This window comes from Vidua macroura, chromosome 8 (genome assembly GCF_024509145.1).
Source record: "Vidua macroura isolate BioBank_ID:100142 chromosome 8, ASM2450914v1, whole genome shotgun sequence".
NCBI lineage: Eukaryota > Metazoa > Chordata > Aves > Passeriformes > Viduidae > Vidua > Vidua macroura.
Window position 1 is genome coordinate 3,176,341 of NC_071578.1, and position 25,948 is coordinate 3,202,288.

Sequence of the window (25,948 nt, forward strand, 5' to 3'; positions counted from 1 at the left end):
AACAGCTTCTCTGGGCACCCTGTGCCAGGGCCCCACCACCCTCACAGGGAACAATTCCTTCCTAATATCCAGTCTAAACCTAGTCTCTGTTAGTTTGAAGCCAAAAAGGACACAAGCGTCATCTTCTTTACAGTCTGTCAAGGCCAAGGAGGCAGAGTCTTGGTTTGTGCTACACTGGCCAAGTGTGCTGCAGTTAAATAGTTGGGATGTTTCCAAGCCACCGCTTAAACTCAAAAGCGAAAAAAAAAAAAAATCCTTAAGACATAGCCAGGTTTTCTGTAAATATTGGGCGTGTGTTCAATTAAGATGTGTGTATGTGGAAAGCCATTTTCAAAAGAGCAGGAAGTTGCATCTTAAAAATTCTATCCCTAACGTCCTTTGGGTTTTCCTCAAAACCAGCTCTCCTTTCCCCACCCATTCCTATTCAGGCTGCAAAGTGTCACTGAAGTGGTTGTGCAGAACTGATTTGTTTTCAACATTCAATCCTCCGACGAGCTGCTATTTCCCCGTTCCCTGCAGCGCACGAGCAGGAGCGGCGCTGCCCGGCGTCGCTCTTGGTTGTGTGGATCTCGCTGAAGCACCGGGGGGACTCTGAGGTCACAGGGGAGGCTTCCACACCCCGCCCGCTCCCTGAGCGGGTCTCCAGGGAGCCGCGGTGGCGCTGGCAGAGTGACCAGGAGCGGCAGCGACATCGAGCCATGGCCGAGAAAAAGAGTCAGCAGAGGGGGCGGCACGGTAGCGACTGGGTAAGGGCCGAGTAGGTGCCCCCGTGTCCCCCACAAGGGCTTCTTGATCCTTGAATTCTCAAAAAAAAGCACCACGCTAAGGGCGACTTTGTCCTTTAGTCAGAAATTAGTCTTCCCATTCCTGAGGTTTAAAAGGAAAGAGTGTCCTCCGTGTTCAGTGTGCAAAAGTTCTGGCTTGTTAACAAACCCTGCCTGGATTTCCCACACCCCCACATCGGTTTTCCAGCAATGCTGGAGGCCTCTTATTTGGTAGTTAGCCCTGGTTGGTTTTCCTTCTCTTCTGGAGAACTCCGGCCAAGGTTTGCCTCAGTTCTTGCCTCCAGGAGAACACTGTGATCCCATCAGAAACGCTGGGCTGGGACATCTTGGCATCCCAGGGCACTGTGACACTCCTGGCACAGGCTGTTCCTCACTCTCTGAGCCCTTTCGCCTGATGTTGGGTTGAGCTGTTCCCAAAAATTTTGTGCTTTCAAACTTGTACTACAGTAGGAGTAGCATGGGGGGAGGGGGGTTAGAAGGTCGTTGTTTTCCTCGGTGGACATTGCTGTGTAAACAGTCTTCAGAAAGTTCCTGGACATTCTTGTCTTGAAGATTCCTAAAATTCTTGTCTGGTTATTTTATCTACGTTTGATCGTCTTTATGGTAGGGTTTGCGTTGTGTGTGTGCGAGGCTCCTCATTTTTCCAGACGCCGCTAGGTGCTGCTGCAATCCAAGTAATAAAAAATAAATGGGAAAAGACCATTTTGCCCACATTTCTGATCAGATTTATTCGTTATTTAGGTTTTGTTGTTTGGGTTTTTTTGGTTTTTTTTGTTTTGTTTTGTTTTGTTTTTGTTTTTGTTTTTTTTTAGTTGGCTTTTATTTTAAAGGGTCATAATCTTCATTATTTTCTAGTTCTCTCACGAGGGACTGGAGGTGGGCGAGATGGAATCAACAACAAGCGCTTCACTAAAGCATGTCCTGAACTCTGTAGCTGCTGTGGGCCAGGAACACAGAATGCCACTGCAATACAAAGCTCGGGTGCAGGTGAGTTCCTGTGGCAGCACAGCCGATTTGCGGAGCTCTTTTGCAAGTCGTCACTCGCTAAGTTGTGAGTAAGAACAGCACTCAGGGTCGTAAGCGGAGCAGTCACAGCGGGCTGGCAGACTTTGTGCCTCAGGGGATGGAGTGATTGCTGCCTGTGCTGCGGAAGAAACATATTTCCCTGTTACTCACTCATAATTTTAGTTGCTCAGAGTCCTGCTGTATTACTGCTGATTTTCTCTTTTATTGTTGAGACACTGAATACATTATGATCAGTCTCAGCCCACAAGCCTGTGTGTAAACCCTGTAAGAAGGTTTAATGGAAATTTGATCAGCTGTTTGGCAATGAATGTTGGAAATCCAGTACATTCACACAAAGGAGTGTTCTTTTTGATAATTAAAAAGTTAGACACTCCTCATTTCAAACATTTTTAAGGCTTGATTAAAAACGAGATTTGTGAAAAAATTTGGGATGAAAGGAAATACAGTATTTTTAGAAATCACAAGTATTTAAAACATCACAGTGTTGTAAGCACCTTTTCATGTCCTTATTTTATCATCACACTGAGCTTTGCTTTACCCACCCGCTTTGGGCACAGAACATTTTCTATTTTCATTTTCTATAAGCACAGTAATTACAGTGGGTTCATTTCACTGGTTTTGCTGTAGTGAAGGGCAGAAATTAAGGGCTTGGAAGGAATATTTAAATGGGAAGCTTGGGGCTACGAAAAGGAGATTATACTGTAACATGAGTATACACTGTGTTAGTATTACATCTACCTTTCTGTGGAACATCTGGCCTTAGCCACTGCCTGAAAAAGAGAACCAGGGACCTTGTATCAACACCAGGGTGACTTCACCTGAAGTTCAATGTCTTTACCAGCCCTCCACTTTCATATAGAGTTAGGGAAATTCTTGCCTGTCGTAAATTGAGAATTAATCTGAGATCAGTGGTGAGAACACGAAGATGCACTAAAGGCTAAAATGGGACAATCTGAGGAAGTTTGTTTAGGCACTGGTAATAAACACTATTCCTGAAATACTGACATTGACATTTAGTTGCAGTAGGATATTTTAGGAAGAAATTTACAGACTCAGGAGGTGCTTATTTATAAACACACGTGTGAGAATGTATTTGTTGAATTGACTTATCCACTGAACTACAGTCTGGGTGAATCAGTATGAGACAAGTGAACTGGTGAATATACCTAAAAAAAGGAAGAGACTCTGCCTTCTAAACCAAATATCCTGAGATCTGACCATGCAGCTGACCCCCTGCAGGCACATTTTGTGTCTGGTGAATCTTGCTGGATCAGGCCTCCAGTTGTCACATTGACCTTTAGAACTCATTCAGGTTCCCCTACTCTTGACACACCTCTTTTAGACTGTGTTATATTAAAACTTGCTCTTTTGTTTGGAGGGGAGTATCACAGTTGGGATATTGCACTGATCTATAACAAACATTTAAAAAGTCAGATATGTTATTTTTTTTCTAAAATAGCTCTTTTTGCAGTGGTCTTTCGTTTCTTCTGAAACTCTGGTTTCATTTAGAGACTGAATGAACATCATGTTAAAGAATGAGATTATAAATTAGTTAAACATTTAATACCTCCTCAACTTCCCCTCCAACAAGCAGTGTCCATGACATTCAGTTCAAAAATCACAGGCTAATTCAGTTTTGAGGTCCCTTTTGTAGTTTATTTTAATTAGCTTTAGGTCTACTACTAAATCAAGCAAAGGAGTCCTGACATGTATCTAGTATTTTGCTGCTTTGAAGACAGAATGTATCATTTCTTGTTTGAAAATTTGCACTTTTATATTAATCATGTATATATTCAGCAAATCCTCCTGGTCATTTTATTTTAAAAAATTAGAAGTCCACATTACCTCTGTATAATCATGTGCAGGTGAGTATTTAACATAGGAATATGACTTCTATGCTAGAATAAAGGCAGCTGTAATCTCACAATATAAGAACAAAGATTAATAGACTCCAAACAAAGTTTAAAATCCTTTTTTTTTTTTTGGCTGTAATTTATTTTCTTGCAGAAAGCAGGAAACAACAATTTCCCATTCTCTTCTCATGACAACAGACATGAAATATGCAATGCAGTTGAATATTTTGACCTGGTAAGTACCCAGCACTGAGACAAATCAAGCAACTTCAGATCTATTGGTCTGTCAGAGATTAAACACAGCATCTTTTCTGCCCCCTGCAGAAAAAGAAAAAAATAGATGCTAAAACTGTGAGAAGAGAAAAATGTAAATAGCAAAGAAAAATACACTTTTTATTAGTAGAGGGCTGGAACATCTCTGGGACTGTCACAGATGTGCAGCAGCACATACATTCATTGAGAATGGTTGATTCAAAGGGAAGCAAAAATCCATTATTTGGATCTCTGACAGGCATTTTCTAATATCCCTGTTTATAGGGATATTAGGACAATTAATATGCCAGTTAAATGTCCTATTAGTCTGCTCTAAGTCATTTGCCTTGCAATGAATTTTTGTAGATATCTCAGCAACTCCTAATTTGCAGTCTCGGATATTTTGTTCACACTCATCTTTATAATAAATTTAAACAAAACCCATAGGATACCTACAATATATCTCAAGAATGCATTTCATGAATTCTTTACAGTGCACCTGTTTAAATGTATGCTGCAGAAGCCACAACTTTGACTAGAATGAAAATTTTTTGGGCTTTTCTCTGTGGGCAAGTTTCACGTTCTTCCATCCCCCTTAGATTGTTGGTATTATTCCAGGCAGCAAAAGAAATAGTGCAGTTCACAGGAGAATGAACAAAGGAGGAAGCAGTGAATTGTGATACAGGGATTTTGTCTGATTGTGGGCTCTGTCAGGCCTAGACTTTTTGGAATTCACTATTCACTAAGTAACCTCAATTTCTGTGCACTTTGGGCAGTGTCTCATTGTTTTAGAGATACTGATCAACCATAATTCCAGCTAAATTTCCTGCGAGCTGTGGAGTGTGAAAATCAGGCTCTGTCTCTCTGTGTTTGGACACACAAGGGATAGCACTGAAGATTCAGATTTCATGGTCTGTCTCAGTTTCTTTATTGCAGTCCAAACCTAGAATTATTAACCTATTTCTTTGGGTGCCTCTGAAGATTAATTTAGCCGAGTGTACCTAAATAACCTTGAGTAGCTGGTGTGCTATAGAAATGCAAAGTAAAAGTGCTTTATTAGCTCTGAGAGGTGGAAGGTCAGCAGATTTCCCATTATATATGCAACCAAAAATGTTCATACAGGCGAGTCTGACAATATTATTTTTAACTTGCTAAAGATCCACCGTGAGTTCTTGCAATCACTGTGGTAACAGCTTCGTTCACTTCCCAGTGGGGTAGTGACTGTTACAAGATTCATCTGTGAAGCTGTGACTGGAAGTCATATGGTTGCATGAATTTTTCTTTCCTTTTTTTTCCCGTAGGGCATGGGCGTGAGGAAGTTGGATCCAGAGAAGCAGAGACAGAAATCCCATAACTTCTTTGAGTGGGCTCGTGCACCAGGCCGCAGCAGCAGCGAAGGCTTCGTTACCGTGTACCAGAGCACCTTTGTGTCAGGTCAGAGCCCTGGAAACGAAGAGCAGAGTCACAGGCGCTACCCCAAACACCACACCCAAAACCAAAACCAGTGCAGCGGCCAAAAAGAGTGCTGCAGCAAACCTGCTCCTGAGAACGACCAAGCCCTGCAGCCATACAAGACATCTTAATCAGCAGAACACCTCAGGAACACCGACCAAGCAAATCTGAGCTGTCCACTGCTCAAAACAACAACGAAGGAATAAACATTTGTGTAAAGTGCACGTGGCAGTATGGTTGAGAGTTCATTTCCTTACATCACTCTGAACATATATTACTATAAAACCTTTAAAGAAGAGGAGCATTATAAGGAAAAACAAGACTGTGCAAATTTTTAGACATACTAGAAGAACAGAGATAGGGATTGTGCTTGTGTTACCTGATACTGGTTGACCCTTATCTTGATACAAAAGCTCCTTCAGCTTCTGAATCAGTGGCAGGGCTGTACCTCAGGCAGCTGACAGCACCTGTATTGATACAGGAGCATAATGGACCTGGATCCTTGAGGGATTACTGCAGCAGGGAGCCAACCCCCTGTGTATTCAGGTAAGAGAGAAACATTTCTGAAAGGTTTCATGGCTGAGAAGGCAGGTGACCAGCCATTAGAGAAAGAAGATAAAAAAGAAGCTGTGTATTAGATTGCTGTGCAAAATAAGTGTCCTGTTTGGTAATAGCACAGCAGTTGTAGAAGTGAAAAAAGGAGTGTTGTGAACAACATTTGTCCACTCAGAAATTAGATTCATGGCTGCAAGGGGGAAAAGCACTCGAGCTGAAGTGAAAGGCTGCATGGAAGTTTGAGTTTGGAGTGTACTGGGTCTTAAAAAACCTCATGATTTTATAGTTACATGTCCCCAAGGAAGATAATTCAAACCCAATCCTCCGAGCACTCTGCACCCAGAATATTCACTGATGTTAGGATGTGGCAGGCAGTTGAGTCACACCTAGAGTCAGACCTCCAGATGATGTGTTTTCCTCTTCTGGATCATTTCCATTAATATCAATAAAATAATAAGCTAAGCTATGTGTCTTAAAATATCCTACAAATAAGCTTGTTGCTATGCAAAAATAATGTTGACTAAAAAAAAAATATCAATCATAAGTTTATGAGATAATTTCCTTTATTTACAAGATAAATGGAAAAATAAGTCCTTGACCCTTAGAATTCCCTGCATTGTAAGAGCTGCCTTGAACATGAGCTCAGTTAAGAAATGACATTTCTGCCTTTCAGTGAACAGATGCATTTTTTGGGATCAGCACCTAGTGGCTGAAAGCCTTTTTGTGTGCCATCAAAATAGATGGGATTAGATTCCCCAAACATGTAGCATGTTTATTAGCACATGTTGAAATAATAAACTAATTTTTTTAATGGAGTTCTCTCTGTTAGAGTTCTTGGGGTGCTACACAATACATCAAAATCCAAAACATCAATGAACAATGCAAAACCAAATAAAAAGCCAAGTAACATAGTGCTATTAAAAAGGATTGCATTTTCTCAAAGTAAAGACAGCTCCAGAGTCAGAATTTCCAGAGCTTTAGCCAACAGTTCATCCCCAGACTGATTCAGAACTGAAGCGTGTGCCAATCACATGGTGAATGAAGTGCCCCATGCTGCTTGGCAAACTCCAAAGGGCAATTTTGGAGCTCCATCAGAAGGAAGGAACACATTCTTGCTCCATTAGTAATGTTTATCTGTGGTTAGCATTACAACTGGATGTGGTGAAATAAATTGCTAGAGTTTGTTATGCCTTAAGACACCAATAGAAACACTCCAGATTTCTTTTTTTTCCCCTCTTTTCTTTTTTTTTCTTCTCATTTTTGGTTAAAATGTGGCTTAAAAAAGGAAAAAAAAATGTACCTGTGGATTAATACATATTTTCAACTATATTGTAATAAAGATTGCAGAGGATAAATTGAAGAGATCATTAAACCCTTATAAACTGAAATACACTGTGCTGGGTTGAATAAAACAGGTGATTCCCACAAATCTCATGCTCTGCCAGTGTTTCTTGGGTAAATAACAGGAGACACAATACACTGAATTTGGAAATGAATAATGAATTCCTCTGATAAATTTGTGTACTTTGGATAGAAACCATCAGTTTGTTTACTCTTGTGTTGATAATGTCTCTGTGAGGAAGGTCCTGCTGAGTTAAAACATTTTTGAACATGCATTTTCTTTCCTTTGTTTCTTTGGGAATGGAAAAAATTGAAGTAAGGCTGATAACCCCCCTAAAATTTTCTGGTCAATGCAGGAAAGTGCTTTTGGCTGGGGGTTCCTTGGGATCAGATGGGTTCACTCAGTAGAATGATCATACTGTGGGTTAAATCAGCCAAACACTGTTCTAAGTGCTGCTAAGGATGGACTTATTTTGTGCATTATTTTATTTTTAAAAAATGAAACCCAAGCACCCTCTTTACAGAAACAACACCCTTCATCCTCTAATCCTTTCCAAGGAGTATTGATGCCCTCTGTTTCTTCTCCTGAGTCTGCATCAATGTAGGGACTGCCTATGCAGCATTTTTAGGAGATATTTTTTTTTGTTAATTTAAAAGTGTTTTCAGTGTGTTACTTAAATTCACAGAACTCAGACAAAATAAATTTTAAAAAGTTAAACCAGAGGGCTGAACAGGCTCCCCAAGGAATACCAGAGCCCTAGGGCTGCCACAGCTCCAGGAGGGTTTGGACAATGCTCTCAGGCACAGGGTGGGATTGTTGGGGTGTCTGTGCAGGGCCAGGAGTTGGACTGATGATCCTTGTGGGACCTTCCAGCTCAGGATGCTCTGTGATTCTGTGATTTATAGAGCTGAGCTGAAGAGTAGCAACTTTGCCACTGAAGTTTCCATGCCCAGCTGAGTCCCCTTGGTTCTCAGGTGGCTGCTGGAGCTGTGCTGGGTGACAGTCTTGTGCCTGTGTCTGCAGTGTTATGTTCACTTTAAACTGTGTTTGATTTTTTTCCCTTCTTTCTGTCCTGCTTGCTGATGACAAGATGTGAGGACATGGGGTCCCTCAAAGCTGCTGTTGCTCAGCTTGTGATGCCCCTGGTAAGCTGGATGTCACCTTTTATAGCTGTGTCATTTGTGAGGTGTTGTGACCAATGAAATGCTCTTTACAGTCATTAGAGACCCTGGTGTTCCATGAGAGCACACTGGGTTTGGTACAATAGGAGGCAAAACAGAAATTTTGTCTTTTGTTTACTTGGTGTCTAAAGACTTAAAGAAGTCCTTAAAGCTGAGACTGTGGGGAGCATTGGAATGGGAGTTCTGCTGCTGTTGGAGCTGGAAATTCAGCGGGGATGCAGCAGTTTGACTTCCAGGTCATCTGCTGTTAATCTAACCACTGGGTTCATAATCTAATCACTCCATGTAGCTGAAATGTTGTTCCTTAGCTTGTACTCCCAAGGTTAGAGTGAAGTTACTTGATGGGGATGTGGCACTGGAGATGAATCCATTTCCTTCCCTCTGCTGCACAGTTACACAGTGAAAATTCTGTCCCAGCTCTGTCTAAACCCAAAGTTGATGCTCATTTATTTACAGTGATACAGTTCATGTGTGGATGAAATTAAGCTTCTTTAAATACTCTTTTACTGGTGTAACAGTACCCTAACTGGGGAAAATATTGCTATGACTGTGGTGGTGCTGATGTTGAACCAAGAGTGCAGGCCTGTTGAAATGGAAGTGTTTATGTTGATACACTGGCCACGCTGGTTGGCAAGAAATGAAATTTCTGAAATTAAGTAGAAACTTCTTAGGCATCTCTATCTTCATGCCACAGTACACAAACTTTATTATTATTATTATTATTGTTATTATTATTAATTTTCCTTAAGACTCTCCTGCTGCTGATACCTTATCTAAAGAGCAGTAGATGGCAAGGACAGAGACCCATTCCACTCTGGAGCGGGAAAGAACTCTACAGAGCTGCCTCATCCCAAATGTGTTGTTTTATTATTGCTTCCCAACAAAGTAATAAAATAACAAGCTGTTGAAACATTGTTGAATTTGTAATTAAAGGGAAGTCCATTCAACAGGGAAGCAATTGTAACTGACCTTAAATTGGATGTTTAGCCATAGTGGGCGTGAGTGAACCAGTAAAACACCCAATTTCTGATTTGGTCAGCTGCTTTTATGAAAATAATGTTACCTCTTGTCTGGTCAAGCTTGTTCTTCAGTATGTTCGCCTGAAAGTGAAATATTTCAAATTGTCATTTTTGAAATGTGAAGTACAGTAAAAAATGTAGTTTGAAACAGGTAAGTTTAATTCAAACAGGAGGAAAGAAGTGCTCAGAGGAAACCTCTGGGACTGCAAGGACTGGAACTCAGGAATTCAGGAATGCCTGCTCACAGGTGAGTGCCCAGCCCCTGAACCAGGGAAAACCCTGTGCTTTCTCACAAGGCCAGTGTTTAACTGTTGCAAACAAAATGCAGCAGCTCTGGCAGACCAGGTAGAGGGTGGTGGTTTTCCAGGTTGCCTGAACCAGTTCAGAAAATCAGGAGAATTTTAGGAATACCTTTTCTTTTAATTCCTCGCTGTGGGATATGTAGAAGTAGTGCTCACAGAGTACTACTCTAATAGCAACAAGTATATATGTGATCCTTTTCAATATTCTATGGAATGAAAGACAGATTTTGTAACTCAAACAATTCTATGAAAATACATTTAAAATGTAGGTCTTCTGTCCCTCTCTCAGCCCACCACCCCCAAAAAGGAAGGTTGTGTTTAGACTGCCCAGTACATTCCAACACCTACAAATGGCAATGTTCATGTGGAAACAGAGCAGCACAAGTGTCAAGTCCTGTGCCCAGATGTAAACTGTTGTGGGCTCAGGCCCTATGGTATTAACCAGACACTCAAATGGCATTGTAGGCATGCATTAATGACCCTAAGTGACCCTCCTCATCTTATTGCTTAATTAATCAATGGCCCAGTGGCACACTGGCAGGGTTCTTTTTCAAGCTGTGTCTCCCTTCACAGGGAAATCAGATGCTATATGGCTCTGTCTACTTATGGGAAAAGCAAATCCAATAAATAAAGTGTAATTTCCTGATTCCCCTGGGATGTAGTGATTCTTTTTAACAATGCTTCTTCAGCTGCGTTGAAATTAAAACCCAGCCTGACCAACATATTGCAGAATATTTCACGGGCTGAGTTAAGCACCAGGTTTAAAGACTTAAAAAAGAAAGAGGACTGGAGGGGAAGACTGTTGATGCAGTAGCACAATATTTTCCATCAAAAATGCCTAATCCCATCTTTGATCCTGGTGTTAAACTCCACACTTCCAGCTTTACATCATTGCTATGAAGATTTTCAGTGCATGTGGGATGTTAATTTTCATTAAATGTGCTATCATTGAGACGAGAATTAACATTTGATCTTCAAACTATTTTGTGACATGCAATGCATCTTGGTTCCATAGGAGGGCAGATGTGTTGAATGGCTTGATTTTAATATGTGCTATATTAGTGTAAGAGCTACAGTTGGGAGTTGAATTATTAGATTTATACTGATAACAGTGAGCTCTCAAATTCTGTCAGAGAAATGCAACAACTTGATTCCAGCATAAATAGAAATATCTCGTGGGGTTTGATGCTTACAAAGTTCAAAGGTTTTCCAATACTAATTTATTTTATTTTGTCTCAGAGAGCCTATAACCTGATTAAAATCACTTATTTAATCATTGGCAGTATCCAGCAAATTCACAAAATTGTTTTTTTGGTTTACTACTTGGATTTAAACCAACTTTTTATTTCTGTAGCATCAAGTTTTCAATATGTGCTAATTTATGCTAGAGTTTTCTTTATGCTTCAAGCTAAATTCAGTCTTAAATATAAAACAGCTTTAGCCTCTGGGTTAAATAATTCCTTACAAAATTTGAAATTTTCAACCATATTTGCCTTTTCAAGTGAGTTGAAAAACAAGTGAAACTTGTTTTTTTGGGGGCAGAAATGTGTGTGTGCCCTCACGGCTTGGCTGATCCCTTCTTGCAGAGCACAGGGAGGGCAGCAGTGACAGCAGTTCCTGTGCCCTGAGCTCCCTGCCGAGGGAGGGCTGTGTTCAGGAAATTGCAGGGATCTCCCCAGCCTGTCCTGACTCTTATTCCTGACCTGAGCACCTCCAGAGGGGGATCCCTGTGGAGCTGGGGGCAGATCCCTGTGGAGCCTGGGGATGCTGCACTCTGCCAGCGCTGCCGAGCAAAGGCTTTCTGTGCTCAATACCATTTCTTCTGAAACTGGAGAAAAGTTCCAGCAGCTGGAGCTGGAAGAGCAAGGTGAACATTTCATCTGTGTCATATAACAAAGTTCTTGAAATCGAAGAGGGATTATTAACCAGTGAAGACATTAAGAGCCCAAATTTCCAAGAGAAATCCAGGCCTTCAGCTGCAGGAATGGTGGTGAGGCAGCCTGACCTTTCCTTGCTGTGCAGCCGACCCCTCCTCTTCCCTCTGAGCTTGACTGGGTCTCTCTCCAAACACACAGGAGCACCTGGAGAAGGGATTAAACCAGATTTCCTGCAGCATGGAGCAGCTCTGAACTGCTGTGGAAGCAAATACTGAGAGTCATGGAGGATGACAGGAAGGGTGGTGTTCCGTTGGCGTTCCGTTGGCGTTCCGTTGGTGTTCCATTGGTGTTCTCTTGGTGTTCTCTTGGTGTTCTCTTGGTGTTCTGTTGTCCCCAGCCCCCACAGCCCACAGAAAGCAAACAAACCCCTCTGTCCTTCAAAAGGAAGCTGCCAGAGAATATCTTAGCAGACGGGTCAGCCTTGCTTGCAGATGTGGACACTTTTGTTCCATATCCTTCTTCTATAACACAGCTTTGGTCTACCAAGCTGTCAAAAATGAGTGTTTGGGATGTATGACTTAGGGAGGAAGATTTTCCTCACCTCCACTCCCTCACTTATTCACAGGTTGCTCTTATGTTCAGACTCCAGATTCTGACCTTGCTGCCAAAGTAGATATCAGAGGCCAATATGGCAGCTGTCACACAGGCAAAGATCCTGCTGAGATTTGTGAGATAATTCATGTGTCAGAACATAGGCCAACTGATAATTTTATTTATCTTGATGTGCAGATGTCTGGTTGGATAAATTCAGAATCATTTCAGTCTGCTGCCCAGTGGATGGTCTAAATGCTGGTAACTAAGGCAGGAATAGAATCTGTCACAACTCTTGATGTCCTTAGGACATGACACATTGGGAGCCTGTCCTCACGTTTTCCTTGCACTCTGATAATGAGTATGTACAGCTGCTTTCTCTGGTGGAAACCTCTCTCCCCCTTTCTGGACTGGAGTCAAACATGCCAACATTGCTTTTCCAGAAATGCAAAAACTTTTCCAGCCAGCTCCAGATTGTTTCTTGTTTCTCACTTCTCCCTAGTCGCCTTGAACTTCCCCAGCAGGATTTTTGCAGTCCATTTCTAGAAATATTGCATTCACTCTGACACAAAACAATATCTTTGGCTGTGATAATAAATTAGGCTCAGTGGGAATTGAAGCTTGTTCTTTTGTCCAAGGTGATATAATGGGAGCCATTCATAATGAAGAAAAAAGTAATTGTTATGCAGCATTTTTGTATTAAACATTCCTCCCCAAATTATCCAGAGTATAAAAGAGAATATTTGGAGAGCTTTGTTACAACCATGCTTGAGCAAAATGCATGTGAATGTGCTCTTATTTGCATAAATAGGATTTCTTAAAATACAAAACATTTGTCTTGCATTGAGCTCCCTCAAGCCCTGCTACCTTACAAGAAGGATCATAGTTTTATCATTAATCAAAACAAAGCCAAAATCAATAAACATGCATAATCAGGACTCTCTGATTCCAGTATGCAAATACACTACATATTGATGAAATGTTTCTGAATCTAAAATAGTTTTACTCTCTTTTTTCCCCTCAGAAGTCCCTAAGCCTTTTAATTTTAATATTTTATGCACTGCAATGCAAACAGTATAAGAATGAGTTTGTGTATCAGAGATAACAAGTTAAAAGATAAATGTTGGATGAATCTCCTAACAGTTTTTGCTTGCTCTGCTGACTTTAAAGGCAGTTTATGCTTCCGAAAGGCTGGTAATTACTTGACCTTTAAAGTCCCAAACCTGCCAAAGCTGTTGCTCTGCCGTGCTCCTTCCAGCCGGTACCGGAGCAGTCGGGGCCTGGGCCCTGTGCCAAGGCTGTTTGTTAATTAGAGAAAATCATTTGTTCCTTGTGTTTAGGGTGATGGAAGGGTTACCTTGCAGGAGGATGGAAATGGTTTCAGGGAGGACAAGTTGGTGTCCTTGGTGTGTGGCTGAGGTGGTGATCAGCACCCGCAGCTCCACGGATTGTCACCCCTGTCAGAGCTCAGCTCCCTCACACACTGCAGATCATGAGGATGAGTCCTGATGCATATTTAGGGGTGCCTCCTGTAGTTATAAATTCCTTATCACACATACATACACTATGGTGCAAGGCACAATATCATCTGATGCATCCAAAGGTAAACATTGCACCAAGAGTGTCAGTAATTTCATACATTTCAGAAGCATTGCACTGCCACAGTTAAGAACCTCTAACAGTGCATGGCTGAAATTAATGCTGCAAATTCCTTTACTCTGAATCACAAATTTCTAACAAGTCAGCTGTTACAGGGTGAATTTTATCAGCAACAACACTTACTCAGAAGCTGTGCATATCCGTAGCAGGTACAAAACAGATCCAAGAAATGGGCACATCAACAACCAAAGGATTAAAATAAAACAAAATTCTATGAAGGCCATAGTTAAAGGAAAAGAAGGATGAAAAAGATCAGCATTAGAATAGCTAGGCTGCAATTAAGTTGAAGAAGTTCCTTGTTTGCTAGTCAAATAATAAGCCATGTCAGAGCTCTAGAATTGGCTATTCCAGCATAATTGCATCTCTTGTGTATCTGTGGGACTCTGCTAACCACAGGCATGATCCTCTCGTGAGAGTCATCCCCTCCTTGCTGATTTATCAGCCCTGGGAAAAGTTTAAAGGTGTGATGTTTATTTTATATCATCATAAGCTAAATGTGGCAGCCATCATAGATTAGGAAGCCCAATTTCAAACTGTGAGAGCCTTTTAGGCTGATTAATTTGCTGGGAGAGGGTGGGGGGGATGTTCACAGTGAGTCTGTCTGTTTCCCAAGCCATGCTTATTTACATTTGCTCAGTGCTTGCTTCCATAAGCATGGAGTGTCTAAATAAATAAATAAATAAATAAATACATTTCTATAGGTAGAAATAGGTGCTCACCTGAAGAGAAATGGTAAGTCCTATGTGTAACTTCACTACTTAGAAGCAGTCCCAGCAAAGCCAAGAGTGTCATGGGTTTGTAGTAGAAATAGAGATAAATATGTAGGGTGAGAGGTGCAGCGAGCTCCTCAAAGTCAGTTTCTGCTTGATTTTCATTTACTGTGCACGTGGTTTCCAGGAAACTTTGTGCTTTTGCTTTTTCAATTCTTCAGTGATCTGAACTGAAACTTTTCAAAATAGGATGGGGGTTTAATTTTTATGGCAAATACTTGTACTAAGGTACTTGCCAAAGGGAAGAGTAAAGGTTACTGCAGAATGGGTTGATGATAGGAGGAACTGATATTCTTCAGCTCAATTTTCCAAACCAGCAAAAAGAGTGAGAACTATTTCTCTTTGTTTCAACCTGTGCTTGCACAGCCTGAAACAGAATTCAGCCTCTGCCCTTTTCTTTGCAGATTTTGGTAGCTGCAGTGCATTGCTGCTGGACTATCAGTGTTGCAGTGGCTGTGGCTGCTTTGTTACTGCACTATATCCATGAGATGTAATGGCAAGTTTTCTACCTGTGCTGCTTGTTGATTTCAGCTGTAACTTGTCATTTTGGCAGGTCTAAGGCTAGTGAGTAATTGATATGACCTGGTGTATCAAAACAACTTCAACACTAAATCTTTTTGTACTCAGTTATTTTCAAAAAGGAGAAAGAAAACTGAAATCTCTCTGATTTTGGCAAGACTGGTAAAGGAAAATACAACTGAGGCCATTTCCTTATTGCTTGTGGAAGATGTTCAAATAAATAAGAACCTAGACAGAATGCCAGTATTGATGTGAGGGATTAATATTTTTAAAGCTCTTGGTTTCTTTGGCTCAACCTTTATGCAGAAGGGTGGAGTGTTTACATTAACCACCAGCATCCATCTCCAGGAGTGCCAGCCTGGCACCTCATCTCACTTTTGCATTAAAGGGAGAGGGAAAAACTGAGCTGGTGATCCTGCAGGAACACTGAAGAGCGTAACAAGCTGGTGTGAAGGACTGCATGATCTTCTCCTGCAGGTCTGAGGGCTGTAAGTTTTAATGTCAGTGTGTACTGATCCCCCTTGGGTTATTAATCTCTGGCTCCATGGGCTGCCATTTGCATTTAGAGCCTTGCAAGGTTTTGTGTTTTCATAATATTTTTCACATGAGACTTGTGAAATGCATTGAAGAAAACAAATGGACCTCTCTCCACCCGTGGGGTATAATTGACTGCTTGGCACAGATAGGACTGGAACGAAAGAAACCCCCTCGCCTTGATCTCCTTACCCTGCTCTAAACATTTTCATGACCTTTTTTGGAGAAGTCTGGCAAAAGTAATATCAAACGGGGGACTTTGTTCCCATGTCCTCCTCTGTTTTGTTGCACAGTGTGGTCTGTTTTAAATAAGCTCCACAGTGCAGTCATTTAAGGGAATGAAGATATTTCATAGCACGCTTAGCATTTGCATTTGAATATAGGCCACCCTGCTGTTTGATTAAACTGGAGTTTAAGAAAACTGTAAGAATTGAGGTTCATGTGCAGTGCAGTGCTTCACACTCGGATTGCAAAGGTTGTTGAAAGAAAAAAAAATGATAATATCCTTGAAAGTACATGACTAATGAGAATATATATAGCACTTCTGAGACAGCTCAAATATATAATTATTGTGAGGATTTCACAGACACATAAATATAATGATCTTCAGCTAAGTAAATTGCTACCTACCAATGAAATAAATATGGTCCCTTCAGATTTTGAAATAATTCAGTGCTGTAGGTGGTGGGAAATGATTCACCTTAGCTGTTATCTCTGGAACAGTAATATAGAAATATATCTGCCAGTACTGTTACATTTACATTGTTCTTCATATCCTGTGGAGTTTGTCAGAAGATCTGCAGTCCCTGCTGGTTTTCACCCCCTTATTTTGATAAGGCTCCTCACAGCATGGCTCAGCCATGGGTTGGAGCAGCTAATATTGTTTACCACAGCAGGCATCCCAGCCATAATATTTTTCCAAGAAACACTGATGTGTTTAAAGGTCAGGTTGATACTGATTTGACTGCTAAGCATGAATTCATTTTTCTGGGAGTAAAGGGGTGTACATGCCTTGGGATAAAGGTTAAACTGTTGTTTATGCACTCGATAGGTGGAAAACACAGGGCTTTAATACACAAATCATAATAGCCTGCTCGGTCAGTCAGGGAGATCTGGTGCTTTACATGGAAATGGAAGCTTGGAATCCACAGGCTTTTCTGACTAGTGCTGTAGAAAAAATCTCACTGATAACCTCGAGGCTTGCCTAGGATTTGTAATGAGTTTAAACTCTTTTTTGGGCACAACAGGCCAGAATTCATCCAGGTCTTTTGGCAGCACTGATAAAATTGAGTTTTGCTACCCTTGATGAGGTGTCAGGGATTGGATCCTCCTGCTACAGCAAGGGGAGTGAAAGGAAGGTAGGTGGGAGAGATGGACAGTCCTACACATCTGGATTTGCTGGTTTTGCCATCTCTGGTGGAGTGGGAGTGATGTGGTGGTGTCTGCTTTTGCCAAAGGCAGTTCTTCTCCTCTTTAGCTGCCCCCTGTCCTTCAGGTGCCTCTTCCCTTGGCAGTGAAATCCTGCTTGGGAGGGCTGGCTTAGCCTCAGGCATGTCTAGCAGGCAGCTGGAGTAAACATCTGGATTTTAAGGAAGGTGTGATGGGTTCTGAGAGCTTTGCCTGGGCTGGCTGGCTTTCCCAGGGAGCAAACCTCAGCCAGGATGAGCTCAGCTCCCATTTCCTGGAGGTGACCTCAGATGGAAGCTGAGCTCTCGGAGCTGAGCTGAGCTCTGCCTGCAGAGCCCTCTGCACTTCTGCTCTGGTGTCTCCAGGCCAGCTGAGATCCCACAGCTGAGAGGAGCTCAAAGACCAAGGATACCTGAGCATCCTTATCTGGCTTCTGTCTGCCAGGTACTTGTCCTTATTTAAGTACCATTCCTTCCAGTCTCTGGAAGAATGATGCAGCTCCCAAGAGAGATTTTAGCCAAACCCCACACTCAGTTTTGTGGGAAGTGGCTTTGCTTCCACCAAAGCGTGTCCTTGCCAACACCCTCCTTACTTGCTTGCACTGTGTTTATGTCAATCACCCACTCCTTTCCCTTTCCTCTCCTTTTTCCTTTTTCCAGCCTCTCAGAGCCTGAGTCACCTCACTTACCAGTCCTGTAAATACCTTTCCTTCCAGCTTTCTCCTCTCTTTCTGTGTTAAGGAAATCTTTATTGTCAGATTACAAAGAGCTGGCTGCAGCCAGCTGGGATCACATGATATATTTCCTTAACTACACCTTTTGGTATTTTGGGGTTGGGCTTTTGGAGCCCTCAAAGCCCATCCAGGGCTGTTCCTGTTGAATTATCTTATAACTGTTTTCTAGATTCACTGTTGTATTTATTTCTACAGATTTTGCCTCTGCTGGCACAGCAGCTCAGGTCACTCCTTCAATGTTTTTCAGTAGGATGTTCTGACACCTTGACCATCTTGGCATTTGCTTTGAGAACAGATGGAGGAAACAGTCCATAATACTCCTGTTGGCCTAAAAGCAGAGACTCCAGTAGTGCCATGAGCAGCTGGCTGACATCAATAGCACAGGATGTGTGTTTGATTAGCTTTGCTCTCACAAGAAAGACCCACTGTATTGTTTTGAAGAATGTGTTCAGTTGTTTTAGCAAACTTAAAAATCCCCCGTTGCTCCAGAAATAGAACATTCAAGTGAAATGTCTCCCATGGCAGGGATAAAAAGCCTTGCAAAATGTTTTGTCTACAGATCACCCTTAATCCTGAAGCTGTATCAGTTCAGAAAAACTTCAGGATTTCTTTTTTTCTCCCCCCATCTCCTGAAGACACATAAATCTAGAAACCCTGCAGGAGGATTTCTGTCTTAGCAAACAGTGCTTGGCTGCATTTTGGGTTGGTATTTTAGCTCAGCATTACAAATATTTGTGTCAAAGATCTTGGCTGGAATCCTGGAATTATTTCAGATGTGATGGTGTGATAATAAGAAAAAAATCCTCTCTAGGCTTTCATGCCCCCCTCTTATTTCTGCCAGGTTGCCATTGCTCTCTTACTGAAGAAGAGAAGCTGTAAAAATTGCATTGTATTCCTGAGGTTTCTTACAGGAAGATGATCTCTGTGGATGCTGTGTAAAAAACCTGCTTTGCTGTTTTTTCAAGGGAAAACATGGCGCAGAATAGAAAAGGTTCACTTGAGGAAAATCCAGCACTGACTGGAGAGGAGAATTCTCATTTCCTCTCGGTTTTTCTTCTTCCACACCCATTCCTGACACTCAGGACTCCCATGCCTTGTTTTCCAACCTGATTATTAATCATTCCTCTGCATTGACAACTTCTAGTTGCTTTTGTGGAGAGCCACCTCTTTGACTTCCTTATATATGGTGCTTTATCCCTTAAATGTTTAGCAGGAGTCACTTGTTAGATTAATTCTAGGCAGGTACTTTTACAGGGGTAAGTCCATATTCCTTTTATACTTTAGTAAGTATTTAAAAATACTATAAAAATAGATATTGTATTTATTATCTATACTTGTTTGTGAAAGGAATTTAAGTGAATGCTTATATGTGGCTGATATTTCAGAAATATAATCCTACACATTTTTCTAGAAAGCATAAAATTGAATTAAAACTTCCAGTGTTTTTGCAAGAGTAGCACAAATCAAACCTGTAACTACAGGATGTTGCCTGAGCAAGTTTAAGGCCTATTTAAATGTAAAAGGAAAACAAACATCTCAGAATTAAAAAAAAAAAAAAAAAAAAAAAAAAAAAAAGGAGGGGGTTCTTGTTAATAGTAAAAGGCAAGGGTTGTGGACACCTTCAGATTAGAAAAGGCAATTAATATTTATTTCATATCAAAGTAGATTGCTAATTAGGGCTGTGCTCTTCCCATCCCCCAGGGAAATAATCAGGCGAGCGAATCTCATCTGGAAAGTTCATGTGTGGCAATGAGGAGCTCATCAAAACCCAGCACAAACCTGGCCGACCTGATGAAATGCTCAGGCTGCCTCACAGACTTTGCTCTCTAATGGGGTCTTAAAAGACCTGGTATTAGTGAATTTATTTTCTGGTGTTCTAAAAGGCCATGATTATATATAGCTCCGTCACTTGTCAGTGTCCTTTCATTAACATGCCTAAAGAATCTTAATTGCTCAATCAGCAGCACAGATTTTTGGTCTGCTGGTACAGTTTAAGGGGTTATCCAAGCCAAACAGAGAAAATGGAAATCCTGCCCGAATGGATCCTACAGAAAGAACAAACCATTACAGGAAAAAGTCAAGCAAGACTAAGAAGGAAATTTGAAGAGCAAACAACTGAAGATGGAAAGATAAACAAGAAATTATTTCAAATATACCCAAATCAAGAGTAGCAGGGAATAAGGAACAAAGGCAGGGCTGGGTATTGGTGTGTCAAAAAATGACAGAGTTGAAATAAACCCAAAAAATTGAAAAACAACAGATAAGCTAAACTAGATGGAATTCTTAGAACTATTAAATAACACTTTCCTTTTTGACAAAATCTTGTCTGTATCCAATGGAAAATTTCAGCTCTTGTCTGCCTTCCCAGCAGCATCATCAAGGTCCTCTCTGTTGCAAATTGAATGGTTGGGATTTGGATGAAGAGTTCATATCTTAATAAAAAAAAATTAAAGAAGTTTATGGGGAAAATTCCTGTTTCCAACCAGATCTAATCTTTACTGTGCTGTAAGTTGTTTTTTTTTTGTTTTGTTTTGTTTTTTTTTAATTATAGCTAATATGAAAATCATGCCTTTCTGTTCTAGTAGATTTTTTTTGCTATGGTTCACTGGTTGAGATAATAAATTTGGATTTTCAAATGTCTACTGAAAGCTGGTAGAATAAGTAAATTGTCAGGAGAGAGATAATTTTCCTTCAGTTTTGTAATTACTTTTTAACCTGAAAAAAAAAAAAACCCTCAAAACATCACAACAGTCAACTGCTAATGTGACAAACAATTCCAGAAATGTATCCCAAGAATTATTATTGCATCTCATTCAATCTTTTAACAGTGAGAATACAGCATGAACAAAAAGATATTAAAATTTACAGAGGAAATTAATGCTGGAGAGGGTTGGCTGAAATGAAGAAAGCAGTTTATGTTGGTGTTTGGACATCATGAAAGAAATGAAATTAGGTGTTAAAGTTGCATCAAAGCATATTTGAGAGAATCATTATAACTCCCCACATGAATACAACACTGAGAGTTTCTAAATTCTTTTCAGACCCTCAGAAAAAAACCCCAGAAGTTCCTGTAAGAAGATAATGGATCCTTTCAGATGGATAACTTTCAGGAGTTAAATATAAGACTATTTTCAGAAATGCTTGCAAGGGAACTGTTTTACTGCCCTGTGTTGCTTTTGTGCAGAGCAGCACCTGAATTGCTTTCCTTGAGTCTGATCAAGCTGTATTAGAAAGGGTTTAGTGGGAATGGAAGAGCTAACACAGATGATTACAGCAACTGGGAAAAACTTCCCCAAAGAATTTAAACAATGAATAATAAACTCAAGCAAAAAGCCTCCAAGATAGTTCAAATAAAACCTGGTAAATTTAGTAAAAGATCCGTGTGATTTTCATTATGTTTTCCTGTCTGAATGTGCATTTAAACTTCTTCAAATTGATTCTTCGATGTTTTGGAGATTACGATGTGCTTTGAGGTATTTGTGTGAGGAAAGGTGAACAGCCAGAATTTTACTGGCCCTTTTTTAAATGCCCTGTTTGGTATTTCAGATTTAACTGAAAGGTAGACGTTGTCTCCTAGAAACTTAATGTTATTAAATCAGCAGCAAGATGTCTGACATGGTTTGCCATTATTCCTAAAAAAATAATTAGCCAGTGTAGTGGAGTCAACCCCAGTGGAGCACAGGTATATCTGCTTTATAACCTTCAAGACATGAGCCTTAATTACACCCTGGCAGAGTCACTTTAACACTCGAGTCCATTTTGCTGGATGTTGACATTACTAAATTATCTCATGTTCAAAATGCAAAGTAGCTGATTTTTTTCCTAAATGCATTTCTTGGCAACCAGGAGATAAATTGGTCTGGTTCCATTTTTAAGAAGGGCTTTGTCCTTTAATGGTCCTTAAATTAATCCTGGTAATTCCACCTGAGAGGATAGCACTTCTAGAAAGCACAGAACAAAATTGTGCATTGTATTGCCTGCATGCATTTACAAATATTCTGTAGTCTGTTCACACTGAAAGGAGATTTCTACAGTTATTTAAGAAGTGAGATATAAATAGATGAATGTCATTAAAGATCAGCCTTCCTGCCTTTGAATTTAATGGCAGGGCTTTAGATGAAGTGAAGGACAGTTTGTCCTAGAAGATTGCAAGTTCATTTTCAACAGAACTAAAGCCCTTAAATTAGGAGATGGACACATGTTTATACATACATAGCATAAGAATTTTTAATACATCTCCTACATTCCTTAGTTCATCTAAATTATTTGACTGATCTTTTGGAATAAGAAGCTGTTAGTAATTGTTTTATTTAGTGAAGCTGTAAGGATCAGTGTTTGGGAGTCTACATCCTATTGCCTCTGCTCCTTCACAATAAGACATCATTTCAGGCACAGAATTTCGGGGTTCTGAGATTTTTTCAAAAAGGGTGATTAGGGAGGCCAGAGCAGAGCCCAAGCCTGTCGCACATCTCCAGGGTCTCTCCAGAGTTTTGTTTTAAATCTGTGATCTCGTAGTGCTTTACAAGTACTGCTTTGGAGAGAAGTGGATCCTGTGTTTGCCGGAAGGGAAACCGGGAATCTGAAGAACCAAAAGTGCGAGGTGCCAGTGCCGAGCTGGGCTGGGCGCTCCCGCACCATCCACTCCTTTCAGTAATCATCTGTGCTGTAACCATCTGTGTTAGCTCTTCCATTCCCACTGAACCCTTCCTAACGCAGCTTGATCGGACTCTAGGAAAGCAGCTCAGGTGCTGCTCCGCACAGAAGCAACCATCCGCGCTTTCTCCTTTCCCCCCGGGACGCACGGATCCAGCCCAGCGCACCCCGAGCCCTCAGCCGCTCCTCTCACGGCCTCTCAAGGCCCTTCTCCATCCTCAGTGCCCTCCTCCGGACACTCTCTGATAGTTTAATATCTTCATTGTATTGTGGTGCCCCCGGGACTGGAGGTCCCCGCCGAGCAGGGATCTTTGTCCCCCCGGCTCCCGCGGGCCCCCCCGGGCATCGCGAGTGGCCGAGGTCGCTGTCCCCAACTGGAACCTCGGCATCGCTTCTCCTTCCCCTTGGAATCCCGGGAGGAGCCCTCGGTGTGCTCCGGTAGATGGTGCTGCTGTAAACCTTTGTGGAGCCACACACACCTCAGCCCTCATCCCTCGGGGCACGCAGGGATGCGCAGCTTGTGCCTGTACGCGCGGTCTTTGGGCATGGATGTTCTTCACAAACGTCCCAAACAGGCTTTTCCGGCTGAAAAGACTCCAGAAAAAAAAAATATCTCACTTTACTTAGCGTAGCATAATGTGTTTTAAACACCCTAATTATAGCTACATATGCCAATTCATAAATAAAACAATGCAAAAATTTATTCAGCCATGTACCAGCTCCGTTATTTAAGACCAGGGAGACATCAGTCTTTGGTACCTTCAAATAAAGAATTTTTTTACTGACAACAAAAACAAAAACCAAAATCAATATAAACTATTAATAAGCCTGTAACAGTGTATCAGAAAAAAAGATAGGAATTTGCTGGCTCCCTTTGGCTTGGTTCTGGTAATGGAAAATCAGTATTTTGTGGTGTACCAAAAAAAAAAAAAAAAAGGTAGAGGACTTGAAGTGTCTGTACTTAAAATCCTTTTCAGTAAAGGAAATTGCTTAAAATTCTGGATTCTAGGCTAAGACAAACAGGTAAGGTTAACAACCGTAGTTCAAACCCTCTTCCAAATGCTTTTTCTCTAAAAATTCAAATAGCGAATTTCCATCTTGGCCAGACGAGTAATGAGGGAGGAAAGAGCTTTTAAAAGAGTTGAACTTTCGATTCAGTATCTGAACCTTTCTCTGAAAATCTAGGCCAGGGACTGGAGGTGTTAGCAGTGTCTTTAATCAGCAGAATCCTGTTCCTTCAAGAGGCCTCAGAGAATTTGGATTTGAAACAGGGAAGTATTTATCAGTTCAAAGATTAGTAGCAGATAAAGTGTCTCCTGTATCAGACTTTTTGCAGTTGCTGCAGATAAAGTTAGCGCAATATGCTACTGTTAAATGGATACAGCCAGAGTCCCACCATCCCTCTCTCTGAGCAAACCTCCTGTCAGGAACAGAGCTGGACTTTCCCTCTCTCCTGCCATGCCCATCGCAATGAGGGCAATTCAGTGAAAAGCAAAAGCCACAACATTATTTTCACCTTAGTCTTCCTCATTTAAAGTTCTGCATTGGTTCCCTTGGGAATGAGATGTTTGGTAAGGAATGACACCAAGACCTGCCCACCTGGAATAACACACAGAGGCAGGCAGAGTGGATGCTCCAGAGAGAGACTTTTGTGTGTGTGTGTGTCTTCCTACGTACCTTTGATGGATCAAGACAATATTATAAAGTAGTTCAGAATGTATTTTGCAACTGAATGAATTTTAAGTCTGAGATGCTGCCAAAAAGAGGGTCCTGGCTTTCTCCTGGTTCTCAGACTCATGGTCCTCAGGTGTCCCAGCACTGGCAGTGGTGCTTTAGGAATTTTGGAGTCACACAGACCAGCAAGGTGATGCTGCTGAAAGCACACTCATTGGAGAAGGGAGAGTTTAGTTTAGTTTAGATTCTTGCATGGAGCATTAAAGCTGAATCTGAAGAAGAGCAGAAGCACTCAGGGTGGAGATGTCAGGATCACCCCTCCAAGAGTTCACATAGTCTTTATGTTAGTGTTTGTACACTTCAGCTGGCTGCCACACTGTACCATGAATATTAAGTAAAATTTGCTGCCTAACCCCAAAATGGAGTTTCCATAAATTTCAACTTCCTTGCTCTGTAGACCTAAAGATGTCCAAGTCTTAAGTGCTCCTGCTCCTTACCCATGTTTGCCAACTGCCTGAGAATCCTCCTCAGGCCGAGTATCAGCTTTGACAATATCAAGTGAAAAGCTCCAGGCAGAACTCAGAGCTGATGCCCAAAACAGTCAGAGCTGTAGCTGGGGAGGGATGGGAGGACAGCAGGAGGAGGGAAGTGAGCTGAACACTAAAATGCCTTTTGAACAGCTGTGATCAGACACCTATTGTACTTAAACAAGGAAATGTAATCTGTTGCATGAGCAGATGCATGTTCCATCTCCTCCTTTGAATAATGAAATTAAAATCTCATCTTTCAGGTGAATTGAGCTCTAGATGGATGGGGCAGGAGCCTTACTAGTTTTTCCCTTTGGTCCAGTGAACAGCAGTAGGAGCAGGAGTCAACAACCAGTACATGGAATACTCAGTTTGGAAGGGAAAGGGCTGAGTGGGATCTGTCTTGGGTCCAGTGATTGTTTGCTTTGGTTTACGGGGGAGGGATGCTCTAAAGCAAGTCTGAAACCTATTATGTATTGACTTGCAGCATCTCTGGGAACTTATCAAGTCCTATTAATCCTAAAATCAGGCCTCAATGTAATTTATTGAGGGAGCAACTTGTGCATTTATCTGCTTGTCAGACTGTGTGCAATATAGAGCTCAGTCTTTTTATGACCCTCAGTGGTGGTATTGTCTGACTAAGAATGTGGTGAGCCCCTGGACAAAAGGACTGCTGTAGGTGAAATCCCTGCTGCTGTGTGGGAGTGTTTATGCTGCAGATGAGTTCTCCACCTACCAGGACAGTGGACCTCTGGAAATCTCAAGTTTCAGGCAATCTGTGTGAGGAGTGCAAATGGTTTCGGTTGATTCTGCTGAAAGATTATTTGGTTCAGACTGAACAGTGCCTTTTTAAAGACCAGATGTGCTTTGGAAGCATTGCCTCAGAGACTGAGGTTAGAGGGTGGTGGGGTTTATTTATGTGGGGTAAAGACCAAGGAGATTTTGGAGGGTATGACACTATGTGCATAATGACATTGATTTGATTAAAAACAGACTCTGCCTCTACTTCTGGAAGATAACAAAAAATTGGACTTTTCTCCCATAATCGTGATTAAATAACTGCCCTGTGGCTGCTGTTCTGGTGTCAAAATTAACTAAATATATTTTGCATTGCTTTTATTGCAACTGGCAAGTGAGCAAGTCACTAATAGTAGCAGAGCCGTTCTGTAATCAAGGCTAATCCTTACTCATGGTAGGAATCAGAGCCAAAAGCCTATAATCCTACTCTAGGCCACAT

General features: G+C 41.3%; 1 protein-coding gene and 1 long non-coding RNA gene across 2 annotated transcripts; both read left to right on the plus strand.

Annotated features, from left to right (window-relative positions):
- The first annotated feature begins 446 nt into the window (after positions 1-446).
- Positions 447-5,592, plus strand: TEX36 (testis expressed 36). The gene is made up of 4 exons (XM_053984418.1): positions 447-746; positions 1,641-1,772; positions 3,819-3,899; positions 5,218-5,592. The coding sequence occupies exons 1-4, from the start codon at positions 699-701 to the stop codon at positions 5,497-5,499; spliced, it is 543 nt and encodes a 180-aa protein (XP_053840393.1). The 5' UTR covers positions 447-698; the 3' UTR covers positions 5,500-5,592.
- Positions 5,593-13,959: 8,367 nt separating this feature from the next.
- Positions 13,960-21,152, plus strand: LOC128811110 (uncharacterized). The gene is made up of 3 exons (XR_008438233.1): positions 13,960-14,043; positions 20,229-20,362; positions 20,899-21,152. It is a non-coding gene; the product is annotated as an uncharacterized LOC128811110 (long non-coding RNA).
- Positions 21,153-25,948: the final 4,796 nt, after the last annotated feature.